This window comes from Gekko japonicus, unplaced genomic scaffold, assembly GCF_001447785.1.
Source record: "Gekko japonicus isolate JY-2015 unplaced genomic scaffold, Gekko_japonicus_V1.1 scaffold445, whole genome shotgun sequence".
Lineage (NCBI taxonomy): Eukaryota > Metazoa > Chordata > Lepidosauria > Squamata > Gekkonidae > Gekko > Gekko japonicus.
In genome coordinates this window covers 865,434-889,745 of record NW_015169184.1, presented here as the reverse complement: position 1 = coordinate 889,745, position 24,312 = coordinate 865,434, and the positions used below count along the sequence as shown (strand labels likewise).

At 40.7% G+C, this 24,312-nt stretch overlaps 1 protein-coding gene across 1 annotated transcript in view; it reads left to right on the top strand.

The window, feature by feature from the left end:
• The first annotated feature begins 4,874 nt into the window (after positions 1-4,874).
• SCN1A (sodium channel, voltage gated, type I alpha subunit) overlaps positions 4,875-24,312 on the top strand; it is a 75,105-nt gene continuing 55,667 nt past the window's right edge. The window contains exons 1-6 of the mRNA XM_015416151.1: positions 4,875-5,141; positions 10,586-10,704; positions 14,560-14,649; positions 16,353-16,481; positions 18,021-18,112; positions 19,186-19,443. Coding sequence (XP_015271637.1) covers positions 4,875-5,141; positions 10,586-10,704; positions 14,560-14,649; positions 16,353-16,481; positions 18,021-18,112; positions 19,186-19,443 — 955 coding nt within the window. The remainder of the gene's footprint in view (positions 5,142-10,585; positions 10,705-14,559; positions 14,650-16,352; positions 16,482-18,020; positions 18,113-19,185; positions 19,444-24,312) is intronic.

The following is a 24,312-nucleotide window of genomic DNA, read 5'->3' as shown; positions in this document are numbered from 1 at the left end:
TCCCAAGTTAAAGTTGTCGACAAAAGTGAGGGGGGAAATCAGATTTAATATAAACAGAGCTCAAGATTAAAGATAGGGTGTTGGATCCAACCAATTAATCTGCTGGGGAAAAGTTGGTGGGGGAGGTCCCTTTTGACTACCAAAAATGCTAGGATGGGGATTGTGGGACCTGCATAGACAAAAGCTATATGGAACAGGGGCTGCAATAAGAAGGGGAATTGGGCAAGATTGAGTGAAACAGTTGGTGGGATCCAGGCCAGTGGCTGTCAAAATGAAGGTTTAAAGAGCATGTCAACACAGTGAAAATACTGTGTTGTGCTTAGTGTTTACATTTGATAGAGAAGAATGCCATTTTTGTTTTGCTATGACCTGATTCTGAAATTACCATCATAGGATTAATCCAGCTGAAATCAAGTGCAAGGGGAAGTTGCTGAATTAGCCCCTTTTGTAATTAACAAATGTGCTCCCATAGGATTCTGTAGTAGGACAACTTGGTTTTCCATAATTAATAAAATATTGCTTTCAGTAAAAGACTGGTTGCTCTCTGATAACTCTTCTGCTTGCTTCCAGCTTGAAAAACTATTAAACAGCTAGAATTTATCAGTGTTTTGCTCAGATTTCAGTCCACGATTTACTATGTACAATTGTTGGAAACAGGACTCCCGAGAGCCACCATGAGCCCCTGGATGAAGATGCCATGTGCCCCCCACCAATGACCCTGATCCAAACCAAATATCATAACAAAACAAATAATTTGTCTGGCTGTTACCACATATCTATAACAATAAAAGGAACAACATGTCCATATGTCTGTCCTTTGTAGCAGGCATAACTCATCAGAAACTAGAACTAGGAATCTCAGAATTGACCACCAGCTTCAGGATGATGATGAGAGTTCCAGGGCCAAATATGAAAGGAACTGGAAGATCTTGGCCCAGGTTTTCTCCAGACTCCCCCTCCCCATATGCTGTTTGCAATGGAAGCTAAACTTTTGTAGTAGTTTAAGTGTTGGAGTAGGATCTGGAAAACCCAGATTCAAATCCCCACTCTGCCATGGAAGCTTGCTGAGTGACCTTGGGCCCGTCACACACTCTCAACCTACCCTACAGAGGGAGGTGGTTGTGAGGATAAAATGGAGGAGAGGAGAGGAAGAGAACTTAGAAGTGGGGATAGATGAATGGCAGATCATGAATGGAAGAGAGCAAAATGAAGGAGAAAAGTGTGGGAAAGAGAGAAATATAGGAAAAGACAATGAACATTTTTTTTATCATTACTTATTTTACTACCACACACTGTAGGGTTGCCATTCTCCAGTTCCAAGCAGAGGATCCTCTGGTCTGAGGGCTTCTGCCCACCACCAGCAAGCTCACTGGTGGGGGAAACCCTGCCTCCAAACAGCAATGTAACTGTGTGACATCCATGATGCACTGACATCACACGGAAGTGATGTCATCGTGTCAGGGACATCACATGGTGACGCTTTGGTATTGGGGCAAAACCAGAGCATCACCAAATGATGTCCCTGACACAATGACATCACTTCCATGGGACATCAACTTGTCGTATCGCTTTGCCCTGCTCCCCGAATGTTCCCTCTGACCTTCCACCGGCATGGACATTGGACCTGGCAACCCTAGCACCCTAACAGAGCTGCCCCTTTGCAAGATCCAGCTGTGCAGGAGCTGGATGGAATTAAAGGAAAAAGCAAACTGTAGACTGTTGGAGATAATGAGCTTGTTAGGAGGCTGAATCTTGGCAAAGACTTGTCCTGGCTGCCATTGCCTTGCTCCAGTGCTGGCTTGGCTAGTAGGTTTAGCAGGATCTGATCAGAAAATGGATTCTCTCAGCCTCCTAGTAAACTTTGCTAAAAGGTCCAGCCAGCAGACTTTTGAGCACTTTTTACTGCTGCCTTCCCCGTGCCCTTAGCGGATACAGCCAGAACTGCATTCGGGGAAAAAATTAAATGCATTCTGTGTATGCAGCAGCATGCTGGCTTCAGGAGCCCTCTGGCTGATTCGGCTCCCCATGAATCGTGTCGTCCCCCCCCCTCGGCAGCCCTGGTTCTCAGAAGGCTCACAGTGGTGATAAAGTGGGTTCACAGAGTTCCTGAGCCTTTTTCACAGCTACACACAAAAAAGTTTCCCCCATACCACTTAAACTAGCCCATTGCTATTTTTTAATGTAAGTTATGTTTATACGGTATGATTTGATATTGACTGACAGTTTTAACTGGAATTTTAATGTACATTTATTTATGTTGTTAGCTGCCCTGAGCGTGCCGAATGGCGGGGAGGGCGGGATATAAACGTAAATATAAATAAATAAAATAAATAAAATCTGTCATCTACCAGAGCCTGTTCATCCTTATGGTCCCCACCTTCTGGAATGAGCTCCCAAAAAAGGGGAGGGGACCAGAAGTTTTGGGAAGTTTCTGTAAGGGCCGTTTTATTTGCAAGGGGTTTCAGCTCCAGGCATTTTCTTAGGGAGGGGGATGTGACCCAGTTCCCTTTAAGCTGCACTGGGGGGCGGGGGCTGGCACACAACATTTCAGAGGATAGTCCAGAGGCTTTCTGCTCTGCTCACAACCAAGCTTTTATAGAAAACAATGGAGGATGGGGGTCACTTCTTTCTGGGCCCATAGAACTAGACCCCCTGGTCCAATCTCTTTGAAACTTGGGGGGGGTGTTGAGGAGAGGCTCCAGCTCCTATGCTGCAAAGTTGGTGCCTCTAACTAAAAAAAAACAGCTCCCCCAGAGCCCCAGATACCACTGGAGCAATTCTCCATCATAGCCTGTGGGGCCCATTGACTATAGTGCTCCCCATAGGCTATAACTGAGCCAGAAAAAATATTTTTTGTACACCCCTGTTATGCTTTTCAGTATAGTTTGTAAGCTGCCTTGAGTCACAGGGGAAAGTGGGATATAAATATTTGAATAAATGGTTTGGGCAGGTTGATAACATTTAAGCAACTTCCTGTTTGTTACGTTAGGAAGTGTTCTGACAGTGATTGTTCCACCTCTGCTATACTTGACCTGCAATGCTGGTTGTCATATTTCACTACAAAAACCAAAGTAGATTGCAAGAGTTTCCCCCCCCGTCAAGTGCTGGTATGTTTTCTAAGGGTCAGCACAGGGCGACGGTCCAAGGCCAGGTCTATATTATATTATATTATATTATATTATATTATATTATATTATATTATATTGGTTTTAATTAATTTTATCTTGTTTTATTTTGGGTTGGACATTGCCCAGAGCCGTGCAGTAGCAGGGGTGGGATGATTAATAATAATAATAACAATAATAACAACAACAATAACACCAATTTAGTAGACTGAGGTGGGTAACCTGTTTTCCAGAAGCCAGGTCTACCAATACAGTGGGGCAGGTAGACCTGTTCTCCGGAGGCCTGGTCTACCCCTATAGAGGACATTCTGTGTAATAAATTTAACTTGATTCTGTTTTCTCTTATAATGTTTCAGTTATTCTTAAAATATAGTTTAAATATAGTTAAAAGAATTCATTCTGGGATTTTTACAAGGTTATGGAAGTATTAAAAATAATTTATGCAATGGTCAAATGTAGACTTGCTCCCAACTTTAACGCTACTAGCTTTTTTGCTCACAAGGTAGAATTTCTGCTCACAAGACTGTGGAGTTTAGGGGGAACATTGGATGTGACAGGTCATTTCTATCAAATGAGAGAAGCCTCAGAGCCTCCTATGATATGGGGAGGATCCAGGTTTATTTTATCCCTCGGTTACCAGGTGTTCTAAAGGCAGTGAGCGTATAGCCCTTGGGTTCGCTGCTGCTAGGTAAGTTTTGTGGTGCACAAGTAGAATATGGAGGTCACTGAGGAAGGAACTGTATATTAACCACAAAGAAGATTTATTTTCAGATTGGTTTCCAGAAATAGATCAGCAGCACAGGACTCCAGACAGACAAAAGAGAAACCTGGCTGAGGCACATTAATTTAGAGAGTAGTTTCAATTTTCTTTAATAGTTTCAAGCATAAACAGGGTTTTATTGACTAGCCACTAGGTTGGATCCTAACACACGCACAGAATTCCACCCACACCAGCCTGCCCTTTCCTAAGAGTCAGACTAAATGGCATGAGGTCTGCTCATTGCCAGTTGAGTACTCTGTTCCATGTCAGAAGTAGAGCCAAACCACTCTGCCACACTACCAAGCACAGCTATCCTTCAGTCTGTCTGCTCTCTTTCTGAGCCAGACCTGAGCTCTCACTGCTCTCTCCTTGAGGCAGAACTCCTGCTGTGTTTGCCTCCAACATTCCACCTTCCTTCTCAAAGGCCACTGGATGCTGGAGTAGCACTCCCATCTGAGTGAGTAGCTGTTTTCCCCGTCAGGGGTGGGCCAGCCTTCTGTCCGTCACAGGGGGGTAAGCAGAGTTCTACTGTATTTCATATATATTTAACCTGGGGACTTTAAGCTGCCTTGTGCCATAAAAGAAAATAAATGTTTTACTTGAAATGAATAAATTTAGTAAGCGAAGCTTTTCCCATCACAGGATTCACATGCCAGGGAAAAGCTTCATCTTGTGAATTTCTACTGGTCACTCAGCTGCTAAAGAACCAGGGAGCCTGTCCAAAAGAAAGCTAACAACTGCGGCAAATGGAAACAGCCCAGCAGCTGTACCTGTTGGCAGACTGTGGTTCTTGACTAATGAAATTGCCTCTTTAAAGTCTTCAGCTTACAATTTGAGTGTGATAATAGATAATTTGTTCAGGTAATCAACCCAAATTTCTCAGTTGCATCTGTTCTGAATCTTTCCTCTTTCTTTTCTTTCCTTTCCTTTCATTCAGTACTTCCTTATGCAGGGGAATAAATGGTAATTAAAATGTGCAGGATGAAAAGATGGAGCAGCCAGTGCTTGTACCACCAGGACCTGACAGCTTTCACTACTTCACCAGAGAGTCTCTTGCAGCTATTGAACAACGCATTGCTGCAGAAAAGGCTAAGCAGTCCAAACAAGACCGTAAAGACACCGACGACGAAAATGGCCCAAAACCAAGCAGTGACTTGGAGGCGGGCAAATCGTTGCCCTTCATTTATGGAGACATACCTCCAGGAATGGTGGCCGTACCCCTGGAGGACCTGGACCCCTTTTACATTAATAAAAAAGTGAGTGATTCCCAGTAAGCAATTTCCGTTCTGCCTTTTCCTATTGCGAGGCCTACTATCCTTTTTTCCTGTTGTTGTTGTTTTTTTCCTGCAGACAAGCATACAACCTGCAATTGGTAGACTCTTGAATTCTTTGTGATTTCTGGTCAACCAGCTTTGAAACAATATTTCTCAGTAAGATGAGGTTACCCTGTGGAAATCAAAACAAAATTATTCTAACAAATCAGTGAAAAATCTCCCCTTCCAATTTTAGTCCTTTTTCTCTCTCCCAGAAAGTTATCCAGGAAAAAGGAACAAACTGTCTAAAATTGGAAGTACGAAATGTGTCTAAATCTAGCATGTATAACGTGTTTCACATCAAAACAGTTTGTAAATGGATTTACTCATTAACTGGTTCAAGGTGAAGGTGATAATTGGGAAATGTCATTAGTTTCTTTAAAAAGACGGTCACAATCGCTGGGTTGTGGTCTGCCAGCTCTAGTGGTGAGGAACCTTGGCATTCCATGTTCCAGTCTTGGAAACCAATAGGGGTGTTGTGGGCGGGAACAGAGGGCACTATGGTGGCTGCATCGCTAGTCACTTTCAGGGAAAACCAGGAATGATGGAAGGATAGCTCTAGGAATTGCCAGAAACTCTAGTTGAGTTTATAATAGTTTCTAATAGAGTTTCCAGCAATTCCTAAGCAACCCTACATCACTTCCAGGTTTACCCAGGTGTGACATAAATAGCAATATAACCAAGGTTGCCAGTTTTCAAAATAATTCTCCTGCCGCTGCTTGGAGAAGTGGCATGTAACTAGGGTTGCCGGTGGGAGGCTTCCCAGTGTGGCAGGAGGCCTGGCAGCCTTATCTCTGGGGTATCTGACTGGCCATTGTGGGAAATAGGGCACTGTCTTTGATAGACCACTGTTCTTCATATACTGACACAGCTATCTTTCCATGAAGCATTCAGATGCATAAATTGAACCATGCTTGCAAAGACCTTAGCAACTGTCAAAACAAGTTATTTCTGTTTCACACTTTACTATGGATTTGTTTTCACAGCTGAAGCCTAAAAGTATGATCCTTTCTTGAACTATACACAGTGGTGGTACTGCTCAGGGGATACACAGGCCCAAGCTGGTAGTCTCAGGATAGGACTAAATATGGGCACTTGAAAATTTCTGACTACAGTACTGCATTCTACCAACTTACACCTGCTGGCACTTGGTGGTGTCTCTGACCTGGTATTGACCCACATCAGAAGAAACTCTGTTCGAATCCCACCTAGACTTTCTGTGAGCTCAAGAATGGGGTGTGATTTTTACTGGTTCCCCTTCCCTCAGGAGACCTCTCACCCCAAGCTATTCCTAGGGATCCCTCATCCCCTAGGAGCACTATTTAGGGGGATATTTTAAACTGCTTATGGGAGTGGGAAAATGGTGAAAATCACCCCTGTCTGGCCCTCATGGAAATGCTAGGCAGGATCCAAGTTCTGTGATGTATGCTACGTTGCCTCATCTTTAATTATGTTGTCCTGAAACTGCCTTCTACTGAATCAGAACACTGGTCCGTCAAGTCAGACTGGCAGCAGCTTTCCATGGTCTCAGATGGAGGTCTTTCACAGCACCTACTGCCTGGTTCTTTTAACTGGAGATTCTGGGGATTGAACCTGGGACCTTCTGCATTCCAAACAGATGCTGCACCACCGAGCTACAGCCCCTTCTCAATGCTTGTGATAAAGGTTCAAGAGATAACTTCACCATGGCCATGATTCATAGCTAACCCATATGTACTGCACCAACTTTGACCAAGCTGGAACAAGGTCTCTTTTGACAGCAGAAGTCTCTGCTGCTAGCTGAATGATTTCATAATATCTGACCCTTGGTAGTTAGAATGAAGAGATCCTATGTTCCCTTTACTACAACCATGTCTCAGCCCACATTTGCTTAACCAACCTGTGCCACTTTGGCTGTACAGAGTGGTCCTAGCCAGTGTTCCCTCTAAGCTGAGTTAGTGTGAGCTAGCTCACAGTTTTTTCGCCTCCAGCTCACGCATTTTTGTCTTGGCTCAGGAAGGATGGCTCCAGAGCCAACTAATTGATGCAGTAGCCAAATCACCTGCTCACAACTTTAATGCCAGTAGCTCACAAAGTAGGATTTTGGCTCATGGGACTCCACAGCTTAGAGGGAACATTGGCTAGCACAGATCATTGTCATTTCCAGATGAGGAGCAAATGTCTTGAATTCTAATGTGTTTCTTATTAGTATTTTTAATTCCCATGAACACATTTGGATGAAAAGGAGGATAAAAAATATAACTAAATAAATTGTACTCACTGTTTTAACTTCCCAGTACAGCAGAGTTAAGCAGCATAATTATGGCTGCTCATGGAGTTTCGCAATCGATTGTGGCAAGAATTAACTTTGAACTGTGGAGCGTTTGTGTAAACCTGCATATATCAGTGATGTACTTGGCAAACTGAACTGTTCTATGGAGTTGATTATGTAATTAATCTCTCTTCTATTGTGTTTGGTTTCTGTGTTCAAGTTACCTGATATTGTTGATCACCTGGACTGCAAGTAGTTTCCTGGCAAACGTTTATTTCCATATAAAAGGACATATGTTTCATTGGTTTGGTTGTTGAACTGCGAGGCTCATGTATGGTTCACTGCTAAGATGATACCAGTCCTACACATCTGCTTAGTAGCCAGTATATAAGCCTCTTAAGTTAACAGGGCTACTCTTTCTTTCTTTTCTGACTGGATTTTAATCCTTCTGTTTCATTTTGGTCCTGCTCCATCCTTGTACCACTTTCCTGTCATCAGATGTGCCCACTTCTCCTGACTCCCCACCCTCCACCCATGGACTATAGACCATTGATTTTATTTATTTATTTATTTATGCATCTATTTCACGCCCATCCCACTAGTGGTCTTGGGGCTGGTGACATCATGTTACAATAAATACAATTAAAAATGTAAAACACCGTATAAACACTAAAATTTGTGGTTACAGCTTAACAAGAGAAATCAGCTGGCTATGAGAGATCCTGCCCCTTTGGTATAGATGTATAATGGCCAGTTATCAGTGGGTGGGTGACAGCAATCTCAGGGAGGCCATACATGGACGCCCACTGCCTCAGCCAAAGGCCTGGTGAAACAGCTCCATCTTGCAGGCCCTGTGGAACTGAAGAAGATCCTGCAGGGTCCTGATCTCAATAGGGAGCATGTTCCACCAGGCAGGGGCCAGGGCAGTGAAAACCCTGGCCCTGGTTGAGGCAAGATGGACGTCCTTCGGGCCAGGGACCATCAGGAGATGTTGATCCTTAGAGCATAATGCTCTTTGAGGTGTATATGGGAAGAGGCCGTCCCTTAGATATGTCCTGAGACCTGTGTCACTTTGGCCCCCCAGGAGAGTTCCTGACCAGCTATTTCTTACTACTCTCACAGGATTCTGCACTCACATGCTCAAGTCTGAACATTAGAGGTTGAGCATGGGGATCATTTGAGGTTGATCAAGCACTGACCCATGTACATAAGAATACTTTATGTGAGAATGGGACATTGTTGCCAGCTCTCCAATTCTATTAGGTAACTCCAACTAATTGTGGTCCAGTGGGGTCCAGGAAGAGGGTACTTCTCCACTAAAGGAAGGAACTAGCAAGATATTCAAGACATCCAATGACATGTGTTTAACCATGGATAGTGGCAATAGTATATATTTTAGATGCTCCACTTCACTATCACAGAATCTTCTCAAAGAAGGTAGCTAGATCATCCATAGATTCACGGAAAAACTCCAAAAATATTGCATAGAGCCTTTTATTTAGAAACAATACATTTTTATTAAAGTTGATACCTTTAATAAAAAAGAAATAATAATAAATGAATACCTTATTCAGGATAATAATTATTAAAAGAAAGTATTTCATTAGGCTGCTTAAGTTCATTAGGTTACTTCTATGGACTCTTTACCTGGCACATTGCCTAAAATGAATGACCAGCTTTTAAAATATAAGGACTATGACATTTTTCTTCTGCTTTTTCCCCTTAAAAGAAGGACTCTGTAAATTCTGATTAATACTCCAGAGACATCTGATTAACTGCTGGCTTTTATGTTCTCCAAAGGAAAGTATCAATTTTATTCTTTTCTATCCCAATAGCCTGATTTATTGTGAAACTTTGGTATCCAAAACCACCTAATGCAATGAACAGTGCAGAATTGTAACATGTGGTTAGGACCTTAGTCTAGGATTACCAGATATCCTCTTTTTTAGTGTCCGTCCTCTTTTGGGCTCTTTTTGAAAAACTGATGAAAAAGTCCTCTTTTTGGGTTGAAAGGTTAGTAGCAATTATCATGGCTTAAATGATAGGAAGGAACTGCGGTGGCTCAAGTGGTTAAGACGTTGAACTGCAGACTGTGGAAGGTCGGTAGTTCAGCAGTTCGAGACCCGAGTGTGCCGCATGACGGAGTGAGCTCCCGTCTCTAGTTCCAGCTCCTGCCAACCTAGCAGTTCGAAAGCAAGAAATTGCAAGTAGATAAATAGGTACCACTTTGGTGGGAAGGTAACAGCGTTCCATGCGCCTTGGTGTTTAGTCATGCCGGCCACATGACCACGGAAACGTCTTTGGACAGCGCTGGCTCTTCGGCTTTGAAACAGAGATGAGCACCGCAACCCTAGAGTCAGATTCGATTGGCTTTCGAGCAAGGGAACCTTTACCTTTAAATGGTAGAAGTATTTAAAATGAGATTTGTCATAGTGATTCTCTTGTTTGAAGTACTCAGTCGGGAAACATGTCCTCTTTTTTGCTTTTCAAAATATGATAACCCTACCTTAGTCACTATACTATACAAGTTCCTGTACCAGTTCAGTTTGTATATATTATCCTTACCCTCTGCCCAGGTTGATTTACAGAAGGTTTTCCTTCTTGTAGCCAAATATATACAGAAACAGACATTAGGCGGGTGACAGCTTATTTCTCCTGATACTTTTACTAATGTTTGTAATGCCTTGAGAGCTAACAAATATAATTGATGCCACCAAATGTCACACAGGATAGAGCGCTGTGTATGTATAGCATAGAAATATCTAACAAGTGTGTGTTCTGGGAGCCAGAAAACTAGGTGGGTTGGTTAATATATTGGTGTCATACTAAATGGCCGCAATTCAACTTTGTGTTGAGTAAATATTATTGGTATCCATTGGACCTGAGGGTGTGTTCTCTGGATTCTCTGACATGCAAGGACTCCGCTGAAGCAAATTATACTCTCTCCCTCGTATGGCAAATGTTATATGTCAGGTACGTGATCAAACTATGGCTTCCTTTGCAGACTTTTTGGAAGAATGGTTGTACTAATGAATTTGATAGCTGTTTTTCTCTTTAAAAACTAAGGATGTTTAAAAAGGAGAATGTAGAAGTGTATATACGTAAATTGCTTTCACAATGTCTTTTTTTCTTACAGACTTTTATAGTATTGAATAGAGGGAAGGCAATTTTCCGATTCAGTGCCACTCCCGCCGTATACATTTTAACTCCTTTCAACCCTCTTCGAAAAATAGCTATTAAGATTTTGGTACATTCATATCCTTTTCAAGTGGCTGTTTTGGAAAATGGGGTATATGTTGGGTTGCTGTTTTTTAAAGTTGCTGTTTACAAATAATTTTTATTTGACTCCTTTATGCCCCTCGGCCTGTGAGAAAAATTCTGAACAATTTAATTAAATCACATGTGATTTCTAAACTTTCAGGAACCAATCTCCAATGCAGTTTCAAAAAGGATCATAAAAATACATCTGCTCCAGGAAATTGATTATTGAACACTCAGATCTTTCCTTTAATTACTATGGATGAGAAAGCTGTGGTGTGTGTGTGTGTGCGTGCATGCATGCATGCAGGTGCTCTTCTGTGCATACGAGTTCCCATATAACTAGATCCTCAGTGAAAATGTTAGCCGTGGATTGGTGTACTTGCACACATAAATTACTCTGCATTGTGCAGTATGTGTAATATTGAGAATTACTGATTTCCTATTCCAATGTAGAAATTTATATAAATTTCTTTACCAAGTTGTACCCGTAAGTGGAGAAGTTAGGTAATATTAGATTCTGGACTTAATGGCTTTATTCTTCCTCCTTTAGATGGTTATGTGATGTTAGCATCTGCTTTTGGGGGGCCTTGTTGATTAGTGAGTTGGGCCCCTGGATTTCTACTCCAAAGTCTGGCCCTTATGGCACATGGGTACTTTTAAAGCATGTGTTGCCAGTCTTACTCTCTTGATCCATTTAAACATTTAACCGTATGACTCACTTCAAGCACATGAGGCCTATCTCAGTCACAGTACAATCCTAAACACAATTAAACCCTTCTGAGGCCATTGAAATCAGTGGGCTTTGAAAGGTGTATCTATGCTTAGGATGGCATTGATATTCAACTCATTCAGAAATACACATTGAAAGTAGTAGTCAGATTATCAGTTTCATCTGCTGTAAATAATTCTGATTCTTAGCCTCAGCAAAAATCAGGTAACTTGGTGCTGGAGCCGTGTCTTTCTCTGATTTTGGGCTAGAAGTTAATGACATTTATGATGGACCCCTGCTGCTTTCTTTTTCTGTGAGGCAGATTTTTCCCACCAAAACTCTGTTCCCCACTCTTTTTGAGATGCCCCTTGGTAGCGAGTGTTAATAAACAGTTTATGATTTTCCGCATGTCCCCCCTGAGATAGAGAATATATTTGCCCAGGCCAGAGATTTATTGCTATTTCCATTGTAAATGGCACTTGACAGGAAGTAAAATTCAAACAAGAATGATGATTTTAATAAACAGGCATGATTTAATATGCAGGGGATGAGAAAATTGAGGTAAATTTTGTTGTATTTACAAATTATGATATTTTGAACAAGCAACAAAGTATTGTTGAAGTTTAGTTCCTTAGAGACTCAGTTCTTAACAGTGATTTCTTAACAGTAACATTGTGTCTTAATAAAGATTCATATAACTATCTTAGTTTCCTGGAGAACTGAACTTTCTTCCTGTACTTATTCTCCCTCCCTGTGGGATTACAGTTTATCCTTGGACTCTAGAGGAGTCCAAGACCATTTCCCTTTTCACCCAGTCCAGGGTCCCTTCAATTTTGAACCCAATGATAACTAAGAAGGAAAGATTCTCCTTTTCCTAGAAGCAATATTCCTTTTCTGTTTGGCTAGACTGGCAGCTTCAACCTACTGACCAATCCCTCCTGCCAAAACTGACCCTCAGTTCTTGACCCAGTGAAATAAATGATGCTTAGACTAAAGTTCTTATTTGGAACTGTTCCTCAGATTTGATGGTACACAGAAAGGCAAAGAGTTGTGTCCCTTCACTTCACAAGTGAACTTGTCTGTTTCCCTCTGACAGACAGACACACTTCACCTGCCTGGCTTCTGACAGGGAGGAGATGAAACAAGGCAAAAAAGACCCCTTTTCCTCAACACTCAGCTGCTCTTAAAGTTCTCCTCAGCTGGCGCTGACCAATCAGAGAGAAGGGTGTGTGTGCAGGCAGCAGCCTGTCAATCAACCTGTGCTTCACAGTGAGGCGTTAACCCTTAATCTCCCAGCTCCCTGAATCTGATGTACTAAGCATCCTGCTTCTGGAGGTTAGTATGTCACAAGGTTCATAAATGACAAACTCATCCTAAGAAACAACACAATTTGTAACACCTTACTGAATGTAGGAAAAAATGTGAAGAATGGTCAAATAACATGAGAAAGGGCTCTCCCATTATGACCACATACCCCCACACACATGGTGTCTTTGTTCTGCTGCACATGGGCTTTTGGTGATGCCTGGCCCTCAATTTACCTGTTTGAGTGCTACAAGGGCAAGGGCCTTTTCCATTGTGGCCCCGACCTGATGGAATGTTTTTTCTGAGGACTTGTATGTGTCCCACAGGGCATGTAAGACAGAGTTATTCCACCAGGAACTCCACTCTGTTATCATGTCCCACAGGGCATGTAAGACAGAGTTATCTGTGCTTTTTGATTTTTAGGCCAAAAGTGTTAGTTTGCTGTGTGCCAGATTAATTGGGTTTTATTGAAATTATGGTTTTATTCCTGTTACTGTATTGCTGTGTTGTTAGCCACCCCAAGTCCCAAATTGTCTGACAGGGATCCTCTCATTGTCAGAGAAGGTTGTACTTACTAAGCTTCTATCTATGCCTGTTGATCCCAATTTTTATGCACAGCCCTGCTAATCTAGATTGATTTGATCTCAGGAATGGGATACTGCCTGTACTGACAGGCAACCACTTTGAACGTGTACAGCATTATACGACAGTGAGATTTCCTTAGACTGTCAAAACAAAAACTAAGATGAAATTACCTGTGGTTATTTGGTTGAAGAATCTAAGGAATCCCCTTGCACTCAAGTCAGAAAAATGGTCTATTTAGTACCATATGGTCTATGTCTACTTTTTTTTTTGCCATCAGGTTGCGGCCAATTTATGGCGACCCCTAGGTTTTTCAGGATAAGAGCTGTTTAGAGGTGGCTTGCCATTGCCTTCCTCTGCATAGCACCCTGGTATTCTTTGGCTATTTTCCATCCAAATACTAACCAGGGCCAATGGTGCTTAATTATTATTATTAAAGTAATGGCTACTCTTTTGAGCAACAAAAATAAATTATCAAATTAAATGATTCTAAATGAAATCATATCATACAATTTCCTGTATCTAAATTTCATCAGCTTGTATTAGTATTTGCTGTGGTCTGGGCTATCTGCAGATAAGGATACATCAAAGTATTTATTTGTGAAAATTTATTTTTTTCACTTGAACAGAATGCACCATTAATGTAACGTTTTGCTTCCCAGTGAATTAAGTGACATCTTGCTTATGTTCCTTAACAATTTAACCTACATTATTCAGCATGCTCATTATGTGCACTATTTTGACCAATTGCGTATTTATGACCCTAAGTAATCCATCATTGGTCAGCTCTGTAAGGATTGTTGGAAGATAGATTTTGGCATCAAACAGCTGTTGTGTTTCTTGAGCCCCTAAATAACAAGGAATTATGTTTCTTATGTATTTTCACATGTACAGCCCTTTAAATTTTCAGCTGTGTTAAATTTTGGGGTGACTTGGAAAGAGAGAATCTGCATGAGATCCTTAATTTTTTATTATTATTAAAGTAATGGCTACTCTTTTGAGCAACAAAAATAAATTATCAAATTAAATGATTCTAAATGAAATCATATCATACAATTTCCTGTATCTAAATTTCATCAGCTTGTATTAGTATTTGCTGTGGTCTGGGCTATCTGCAGATAAGGATACATCAAAGTATTTATTTGTGAAAATTTATTTTTTTTCACTTGAACAGAATGCACCATTAATGTAACGTTTTGCTTCCCAGTGAATTAAGTGACATCTTGCTTATGTTCCTTAACAATTTAACCTACATTATTCAGCATGCTCATTATGTGCACTATTTTGACCAATTGCGTATTTATGACCCTAAGTAATCCTCCAGAATGGACAAAGAATGTAGAGTAAGTTGGATTTTATTCTTAAATTGCATGTTTCACTGCATTATATAGGATGGATTACATTAGAGCTGATACAAGCTTTGTTATGTATTTAGTGTAGAATATGGCTCAGTCCCATGTGCCCTCTGTGCATGAGCACATGATTGCACGCACCCAGTGCAGTTTTCTGTCTTTCTTCCAATACCAGCTCTTCTCTGCCAGATAACAATCTGCATTTGGAAGCAGGGGAATCACAATACTAATAGCTAAATCACACAATGACTTGAATGGGATTGATAAAAAGGAGTGGTCAACACAGGTAATTTTAGGCTCTGGACTTTATGGTTTTAGGCAGACACTTCAACTTTAATGTTAGCTGTTCTGGAAATTATAGATCCCAGAATGCACTGTGGGATGGAAGTGGAAGAACAAAGATGGGAGCAAGGCAGGCTGAGCTCAGCCATCTCTAGTTGCAACCTGGATTTGTGGTCCCTTCTAATTTAGCCAGTGTGGCTGGGTCCCTGGGCTTTTGCCCCAAAGTTCAGGTGTGTTCTTGCACCACCCTACAAATGACTTGATCATTCTATGTGTTAGTACCTTATTGAGCATCACATCACCAGAAATGGGTGCTAGTCTAGGAGGCTTTTGGAAAGAATCAGACAAATACCTGGAAAAAATGGTATTTTTGGAGTCAGATTTCAAGAAAGGGTTGGAACCAGGTTGCTGAAGTGGATGGGCCTTCAGCCATCTTTCCAAATGATGCTGTATGTGCTGTATGAGAGCTATGGCAGCTCAATATATGCCACCAGTGTAACATGAGAAGACTGTAGCCTGTGCTGTCCATTCATTCTACAGCTCTCCCTCACATGAAATTTGCCTCAGGAATAATAACACGGGCTCCTCCCAAGGCTACTGAGAAGGGAGAATAGGTTCAAAATTCCAAGGCCCAAGTTGCACTGTAGTTAGGCAAGGTGCCATTGGAGGACAGTAGAAGTGTACCTGTTGACCAGCATCTTGTTTGTGAGCTTCTAAATGTTAGGGAGGCTAAATAGGGTGTGCATGGGAGTCCAGAGTGTCTTTAGCTTGGGGCCTGCAATGGTTCATAGCAGCCTTGGTTCTTTCCAGGGGGCAGGGGGCTTTGCTCGGTACCTCAGCAGCCAGGAAAATGACATATACTGCAGAAAATCCCATAACACTAATAGGGGTCAATGTTAAGAGCCATCAAAACAGTGAGTTGGATCTACCAATGTGTTTCCATCAGTGGAACAATTTCTGCCTACAAAGGACAACTTTCTTGCTTCTCCCTTCCACCCCATCCCCAAATTCCTCCAGCTGCAGCAGGAGAGAGGAAATAAGTCATGCTCCATGAGCTAATCATAGAAACGCTCCAGTGGATGGAACCCAATTCTGATGTTATCATTGATAAGATCAAGATGGGTAGCCATGTTAGTCTGTCTGTAGCAGTAGAACAGAGCAAGAGTCTAGTTGCACCTTAAAGACTAACAAAATTCGTGGCAGGGTGTGAACTTTCATGAGTCACTCCTCACTTTTTCAAATACATGTATCTGAAGAAGTGAGTTGTTACTCATGAAAGCTCATATCCTGCCACAAATTTTGAGTGCCACTGGACTCTTGCTCTTTTCTACTGATGTTATTGTGTTCATGTTTTTAAACTCAGAGAAGTTTAATTCATTTTAATGGAATGAATAATTTGGCTATTTCCCCAGGTATACGTTCACGGGAATATATACATTTGAGTCACTTATAAAAATAATTGCAAGGGGCTTTTGTATAGATGGTTTTACCTTTCTCCGAGATCCATGGAACTGGCTTGATTTCACTGTCATTACATTTGCGTAAGTTTTCCATTACTTTCTCTCTCCCTCCTCCCAATTTTTATTTAAATAAGTGGCATCCAAAGATATGACGTTTTGAACAAAATTAAAATGAATTTTAATACAAGTTAATGCATTAAGGGCTTGTAGAATATAGATTCTTCAAAAATAACATTAATTGTTATGTGTCAAAATAATAACCTTACTTATTCTGTGTTAATATCTGAATCACTATTGAATATAAAAATATTTGATTGAACATAAAGTAAGAGTAAGTAATAGTTATAATACTGTTACTAAATCCTAACTAATTTCTGAACAGTATATGTATTTAGACATACATACACAAATATACTGTATAGAAATTAGTTAGGGATTAGTAACAGTATTATAACTATTACTTATCATTATAATATAGCTATTACTTATACTACTGTTGCTTTTATAACTATAACTAAGTATTATAGCTATCTATGCCAACCTAGTAGTTCGAAAGCAAGAAATTGCAAGTAGATAAATAGGAACCACTTTGGTGGGAAGGTAACAGCATTCCGTGCGCCTTGGTGTTTAGTCATGCCGGCTACATGACCATGAAAATGTCTTTGGACAGCGCTGGCTCTTCGGCTTTGAAACGGAGATGAGCACCGCAACCCTAGAGTCGGACTCGACTGGCTTTCGAGCAAGGGAACCTATACCTTTACTTTATGGTTTATATATAACTATTACATATATATAAACACTAAGGTCATCTGTCTGTATTAGGTTATTTTTCCTGTCAATTAACATTGCCTGTGTTCACACTTGCCCCCAAGTGGTCTGGAAGGCAGAGTGAATAAGAGTCTCTTGTGCCATTGTGCTGGTAGTAGTAACTACACACAATAAATCAGGAGGTCCATCTTGAGAAATATCCTCATGTTTCTCATCCAAAACCACCAGCTGTGCATTGTTGCGTGCCTTTAGTATAACAGGGCATTGTTTGTTTCTTTGTAAATTCATATATATTACAGTTATAGTAAAGTAGTGGACTGCATGGTGTGGTAGTTACTGACAAAGGTGCTAGTTTCAGGTCCTGCATTTCCCCACTCCTACCAGAAGAGGAGCTGACTTCTTGTTCTTTTCATATTAGTAAGTTAGACTTGGACAGTAAACCCAGTACGGTTCATTTGTTCCCCTGGCGACATTTAAGTTTAACTGATCACCTTTGAAAGAGCTTAATGCAAGGTAAATTGCAGTGGAAGGTAAACACTGAATTACTGCAGTTTTGATTCCCACACACACACAAAAATTACCCCGATGGTTTTAATGAAAGACCCCGAATAATCAGTTTAAACTCTGCCTCAATTCTGAATAACTGTGATTTAATTCTACAGGTATATAACAGAATTTGTAAACCTAGGCAATGTTTCAGCTCTTCGAACTTTCAGAGTATTGAGAGCTTTGAAAACTATTTCTGTAATTCCAGGTAAGAAGTAAGTGGTGTAAGGTGTTAGGTCCCTTGTACCTCCCAACTGTTCCTTTTTATCCTGTCATTGTGTTTGTGTGTGAACTCCCCTATTACAGATATGTGACAGAGTTTGTGGACCTGGGCAATGTCTCAGCGTTGAGAACATTCAGAGTTCTCCGGGCATTGAAAACAATATCAGTCATCCCAGGTGAGAGCTAGGTTAAACACAGAGGCTGACTTAGACTCCATGGAAATTTAAATCATTTTTTTTACCACCATAAGCCTTGTTGCTCGCTCATTCATTTTTGTTTTTTAACAAAGAGGAAGGAAAAGCTGGAATCATGCTTTGATAGAAACCGATGTTGTGAGCCTTTGTTTTTGCCATTCAGTTGTTTCCTTTTGAGATCAGCCTTTGCGTTTAACAAACGGTTGCATGAGAACTTGCAGAACACGGCCTGTGTGAGCTACGTCATATAATGTCACGCTTTTAGGTCTGAGCTGTGACAAAAGCAATCTCATAACTGCGAAGATATTTTTTCCCATGTGTGTTTCTTACCTCCAAAATATAAAAGCTGCATTTCTGCTCAATAGCGTCCACGGAAGCTAATATTTGAATCGCTACTGTACTGAACTGAATGAAATACCTGAATTCCTATTGAATGTCAAGCAGTAAGATGAAAAACAACAAGGGACATTGCATGGGAAACTTATTCTCTTTCATATCATTCCACATTTCTTAGCATTAAGCTTTCAATATCTTATTTACTCCTTTATCAATGTGTTATTTTGACATTTATTATGATTGAAAAATCAGACAATCAAAGTGCTATAAAAGTGACACTGGAAGAATGTCAAGTTAAGAGGAGTCAGCAATTAAAAAAAAAAGGAATCAACACTTCAGTCCTTAAACTTACTTTTAAGTCTTTTGGTGATTACGACAGCATTTTCTTCTACAAGACGTGTTTAAGGCTTGGTGTGTGGGGAAGATTTCCTTCTTGCTCAAAAAGTCCTTAGCACGAAAGCCAAGTGTCGTTATTCTTATTTTTAACATAGGCATTTTCATCCACAATTTCAATGCACATAAACCTCCAGTTACCTCCATTTTCACAAGATGCATCTTCACAAGAGCTGGACCCATTGAAACAAGTTGGCTTGCAAAACACCAGCGCTGTTTCTTTGGGTGTTTCTTTGGGCTTCTTGCATGAGGTGCTGAACATTAATTGGGATAAGATGTGTTTATTAAAATGTGTGCCTTTAGTAACAATCCCCCTCTGCTTACAGGCCTGAAGACCATTGTAGGCGCTCTCATTCAGTCTGTGAAGAAGCTCTCGGACGTAATGATCCTGACTGTGTTTTGTCTGAGTGTATTTGCTCTCATAGGGCTCCAGCTGTTCATGGGCAACTTAAGGCATAAATGCTTGTACTGGAATCCAGACAATTCTACTTCAAATGATACTTATCTATTTAATAGCACAATGGAAGAAAACAGTACATTTAATGGTACATTATTTGACTGGGAGGCATACTTACAGAATGATGGTAAGAATGTGATTTTATTTTTGTTTGTCGTTTCCATAACTAAAAAACAATGTGGGGGGATTTTTTAAAAGCCTAACCCTAGGTTTACTGAAAATATCCATGATGCAGGGAGATGGGCTTGAAACCTCACCAAGCTAATGCTTTTTAAACCAGAAGTTAGATGTTTTACAGTCTTGTTGTAAGATAAATGAGATTAGGGCTGCAGTCAGACATGCCATTTGGTGCAGAGGGGAAGCGCCCCTATTACCTCTGGTGGAATTTGACTCGTAGTCACGCAATCACACATCTATTTGTGCTGTGGGCTCAGCCCGTCACTGCGCGATCAGACGCCATGTTCAGGAAAGTGGGGGGTTGCCTTTTGTTTCCTATGTGCATAAATGAGGAATCAAACCCCCACATGGAGGGTTCCCCTTGGAGTATGTGGTTATGTGTGTACTGCTAAGCAAGGGGGGGGGAAATGGCGCCGAGTCAGGATGGAATGGGCAGACTATCCCAGTGGCTTGAGTGCATGACTGAGCAATCAGACAGGGGAAAGTCCATCCATGGCCCATCAGCATCTTTTAACTCCGCTTCCTTGGCAGGGCAGCACAAGGTGCTGATGGCTGTAGGACCTTTCCCAGATGTTGCTGTATGATCGCACCCTTTAGATCTATCAGGCATTTGCAGCTGAGTCAGATCAAAAGGCCCATCTGACCACAGCCTAGGTCATCTTTTATATTAACTCTGTTTTGTCTCTGTAGAAATCATTGGGGGCTGCTTCATTCTGAAACTCCTTCACTCTTGATACTTTTGTGTTAATGGTGATAGTGTTTTCCCAGTTATTTATGTTTTTGTCTGAATATTCCCTATTAGCCAGTTTTGATCTAATAGATGGCCCTCGTCTATAGAACAGCCAGGTTGTCAGTCTAGGAACTACACTTTAAAATGGACCTGTTCCTCACTTCACTGACAGAAAACAGGATATTATTATATTGATTATTATGGTTGCTTTGTGATAGGAACTCTTGATTAATTCAATTTTGGCTTCCTGCCCCTAGACTTTTCCTTTCACTCACAGGGATCATGCAGCCAATCACGTGATGCCATAGAGTTCCTTCTGTGACATCATCACACTTGTATGGTGGTAGAGAAAATTCCCTTGAGGGATTAAAAGCGATGGGTCTGGCTGACATTTTGGAAATGACCTATAATCACATAATTTTGGGAATGGTGTTAGTCACATTTTTTAGTTTTATATAGGTGTAGGGGGAGAGAAATATTTGCTAGCTTCTTTATACTTGCACAGAAGGCGATGTTCTACTATCTTGTTTATTATAGAAATACTGCTATCTTGATTGTGAATGGTGTTGTTGTCTATAATCAGCTAAGAAACTGGATAAAGTAGTCATCTTCTTACTTTCCTCTACATCTCTTTATTTTCTCGACTGGAACCGGGGGGGGGGGGATTAGTATTGTTACTCTGAAAATAGTCAGGCCATTTAATTACTTTAATTAATTCATACTGGTCAGGTTATGGTAGGTCAAAAGTGATATGTAAGCTGCCTTGAGCTCTGTACGGAAGAAAGGTGGCTAATACTTTAAATAAATAAATATGTACTAAAATAACCTTATGTAATTTAATCAAATGTTGACCACACTTATCCTACAATTTTTAAAGTAGCCAAGGATACAGAGATTCTGTCAATAGTGGCATATAGCCAACCATTCCACAGACTTCATGGTGCAGGACTTTCCTACTTCCCCCTTCTGGGCAGCTCACCAATCCCTAATTTTGTTCCAGGGGGTCAGTGCTCTTGAGCTCTGTACGGAAGAAAGGTGGCTAATACTTTAAATAAATAAATATGTACTAAAATAACCTTATGTAATTTAATCAAATGTTGACCACACTTATCCTACAATTTTTAAAGTAGCCAAGGATACAGAGATTCTGTCAATAGTGAATTGTTCAATGAGTCCTCAACAATAGCATGGGGGCAGAGTGGGGATCGACAGTGAGGGGACAGAATTAGAGTTGCTGACATCTCTTTTACAAATGGAAATGCCATTCTGTCAGAGGAACTCTGCAGTTGGATACATGCCAGTATTCCTTGCTACATGATTCCATGTGTTACTATATGCATTTGATAACGATGATTAAAAATTGTCCTACCTGGTAGGAAGTTGTTTCACTTAAAGGACTCAACAGAATTAATTTCTTATGTATGAGCGGGTAATTTGCAAACATGTCACAAGGGTCATATTCATCAGCAAGAGAAGATTAGGGAAGGAAATTGGTTGCCTCCTGCATGCATCTTGTTGCACACACACCTCAGCAAAAGGAGAACGATCAAGGCATCAATTGCCAATGAAGAGTTTCTTTTTGAAAAATTCCCTTGGTCAAGACTTTGTTGTGCCTTCACTAACTACCACTCTTTGGTTCCTTGATCATCCAAACAAATTTATTAGAGTGTCAGATTGACATATAATAAGTAAAGGGGCATTGGCTTTGCATGGAGAAGATCCTGGGTTCAATAAAAGCATTTGTCATTATAAGGATCAGACAGCCGGTGATGTGAAATGCCCCACCTTGAGACTCTGAAGAGTCCCTTTTGGTTCACGTTCACTTGAATGTATTGATGCCAATCTTTTCTTTCCATTGTCTTTAAACTCTTCAGGAATGTCCTTTAGATTGTAATTTGGCACTATGAATGTTTTGCTGTTTTTCTTCAGTTTTATTCTAATTTTCAATATTAACAGTTCATGATCTGTACCACAATCGGCTCCTGGTCTTGTTTAAGCAGAGAGAGCAGAGCTTCTCCATCTTCTGCTTCAGTTTGGCACACCACTATTTTCACATAAGGGGCTTGTACCATATGTACATACCCTCTCCCATACTTCCTTTTTCTGTCCTTAGTCAACAACAAGGCAATTGACCAAGTTAAGAAATTGGATTGCAAATGCTTTGGTGCTCTTGTACCAGAATGTGTCTCAGCACAATTGTGTCTGTTTCAGGAAGCTTACAACTACAGAGGAGACAAAAGAACAGAATGACACAGCCTATGCATCATAAATAAATATATTACACTGCTTAGAATGAATCATCCAGCCTAAAAGGAAAAATAAACTAAGTACAGTTGCATCCAGCATACTAGAACTTATGACTGTTATTTTTCAATGATAATAATAAGATCTTTCTTTTAAAAGTCTTTGTTGTTATTTTTCAATGATAATAATATCTTTCTTTTAAAAGTATTTGTAATTTTTAAGCAACCTCATTCTAGCCTATGTCCAGTTTAGGAAAGGGGGGGGGAATCGGTTGGCCACTTGGTTATTTTTTTTTCTGAAAGAGGAAAGAAATACAAATTATGACTAAAGTGTGGGAAATAAATGAGAGATGAATGATAACATCTATAATGAAGAGTTACTTAAAATTTGGTCATCATCTCTCCTCCCATATGCCTTTTACCTCACTCCCTAATCAGGTGTAGCCTACATAAACAGCCCTAGTAGAGAAAGTTCCAATTGAATGTACATATGGAAGGCATGTGTGGACCTTCCATTCTGATAGTTAGGTGTAATGTCGTGGGATTTAGCTGGGTGATAGCAGAGAGGGGAGGAAAAGTGCTTCATTAGACTGTGATAATTAATTAATTAACGTATGGCACTGTGTGTAATATAGCCAGAAGATCCTAAGATTGTTTGGCAGCCAGAAATTCTAGCTCTTTTAGCATTATGCACCACTAGATGGTGAACTAGACTTGTTTTTAAGGCAAGAGATGTTTCAGAGGTGGTTTGCCATTGCCTGCCTCTGTGTCACAGCCCTGGTATTCCTTGGAGGTTGCCCATCCATAACTAGCCAGGTCTGATTCTGCTTAGCTTCTGAGATCAGGCTAGCCTGGGTTATCCAGGTCAGGGCTAGGCTGTGGTATGTTCTCTACATATATTATGATGATCATGTCCTAAATTTGATATCTGCTATACAGCTTTTTGAATTCGCTGTAAAGATCTTTAACATATAGTTTTTCAAGGCTATCATGGAAGCACTTGTTTGTCTCCTTGATAACTGTAGCCTGAGGGTAAGTTTCTCCCAGGCCTGGTCATTCCTATTGCTCCATAGATGAGACAACCTAGTTTCCATCTTCTTCAGGCACACGTTGTTTTATAAGGTTATTATTCCTGTTGCCATTCTCCAACTTGTCAGTTTGATCAACTAACTTGAAAATAAGTTTGAAAGCCAAAGAGTGGATCATTTCTAAATATCCTCCTATTTTACTCTAAGTTCCTGGTTATTTTTCTCTTATTTTCTTATATGCTTCTCATACAGGGAAAGACCATAGCTCAGTGGTAGAGCATCTGAGTTGTATGCAGAATGTCCCAGGTTGTCCTTGGTTTCTCCAGTTAAAAGGATCAGATACTAGGGGATGTGGAAGACCTCATCCTGAGACCCTGGAGAACTGCTACCAGTCACAACAGACGAGAATGGCCAAGAATAGTCAACTCAGTAGCCCTGTACAGTCAATGTGTCCACGCATTCACTGAGTGTGCAGAGAGGGAAAGCAGGCATGAGTGTGCTGGCCCAGTCTCCACTCAATAGCTGAGTTGTCTGCATACGTCTTCCCTCCCCATAATAGCAGTGTTCAGAAAGCAATATTGTTGATCATGGAGAGGGAAGGTATGTGCAAATGCTTCCTCCATGAGTTCACACCATGCAGACACTCAACCATTACGCGGAGACAAGGGGTGCCACTGGTGCACTTATGCCCACTCTCACTACTTGTGTGGCAAGCTCGTGTGTGGATGGGGTGTCTGTGCAGGGATGATATGAGGCCATTTTATGTGTTTTAATTTTATTCTTTGCAATTTTTTATTTCTTACAAGGCAGCTCTATTT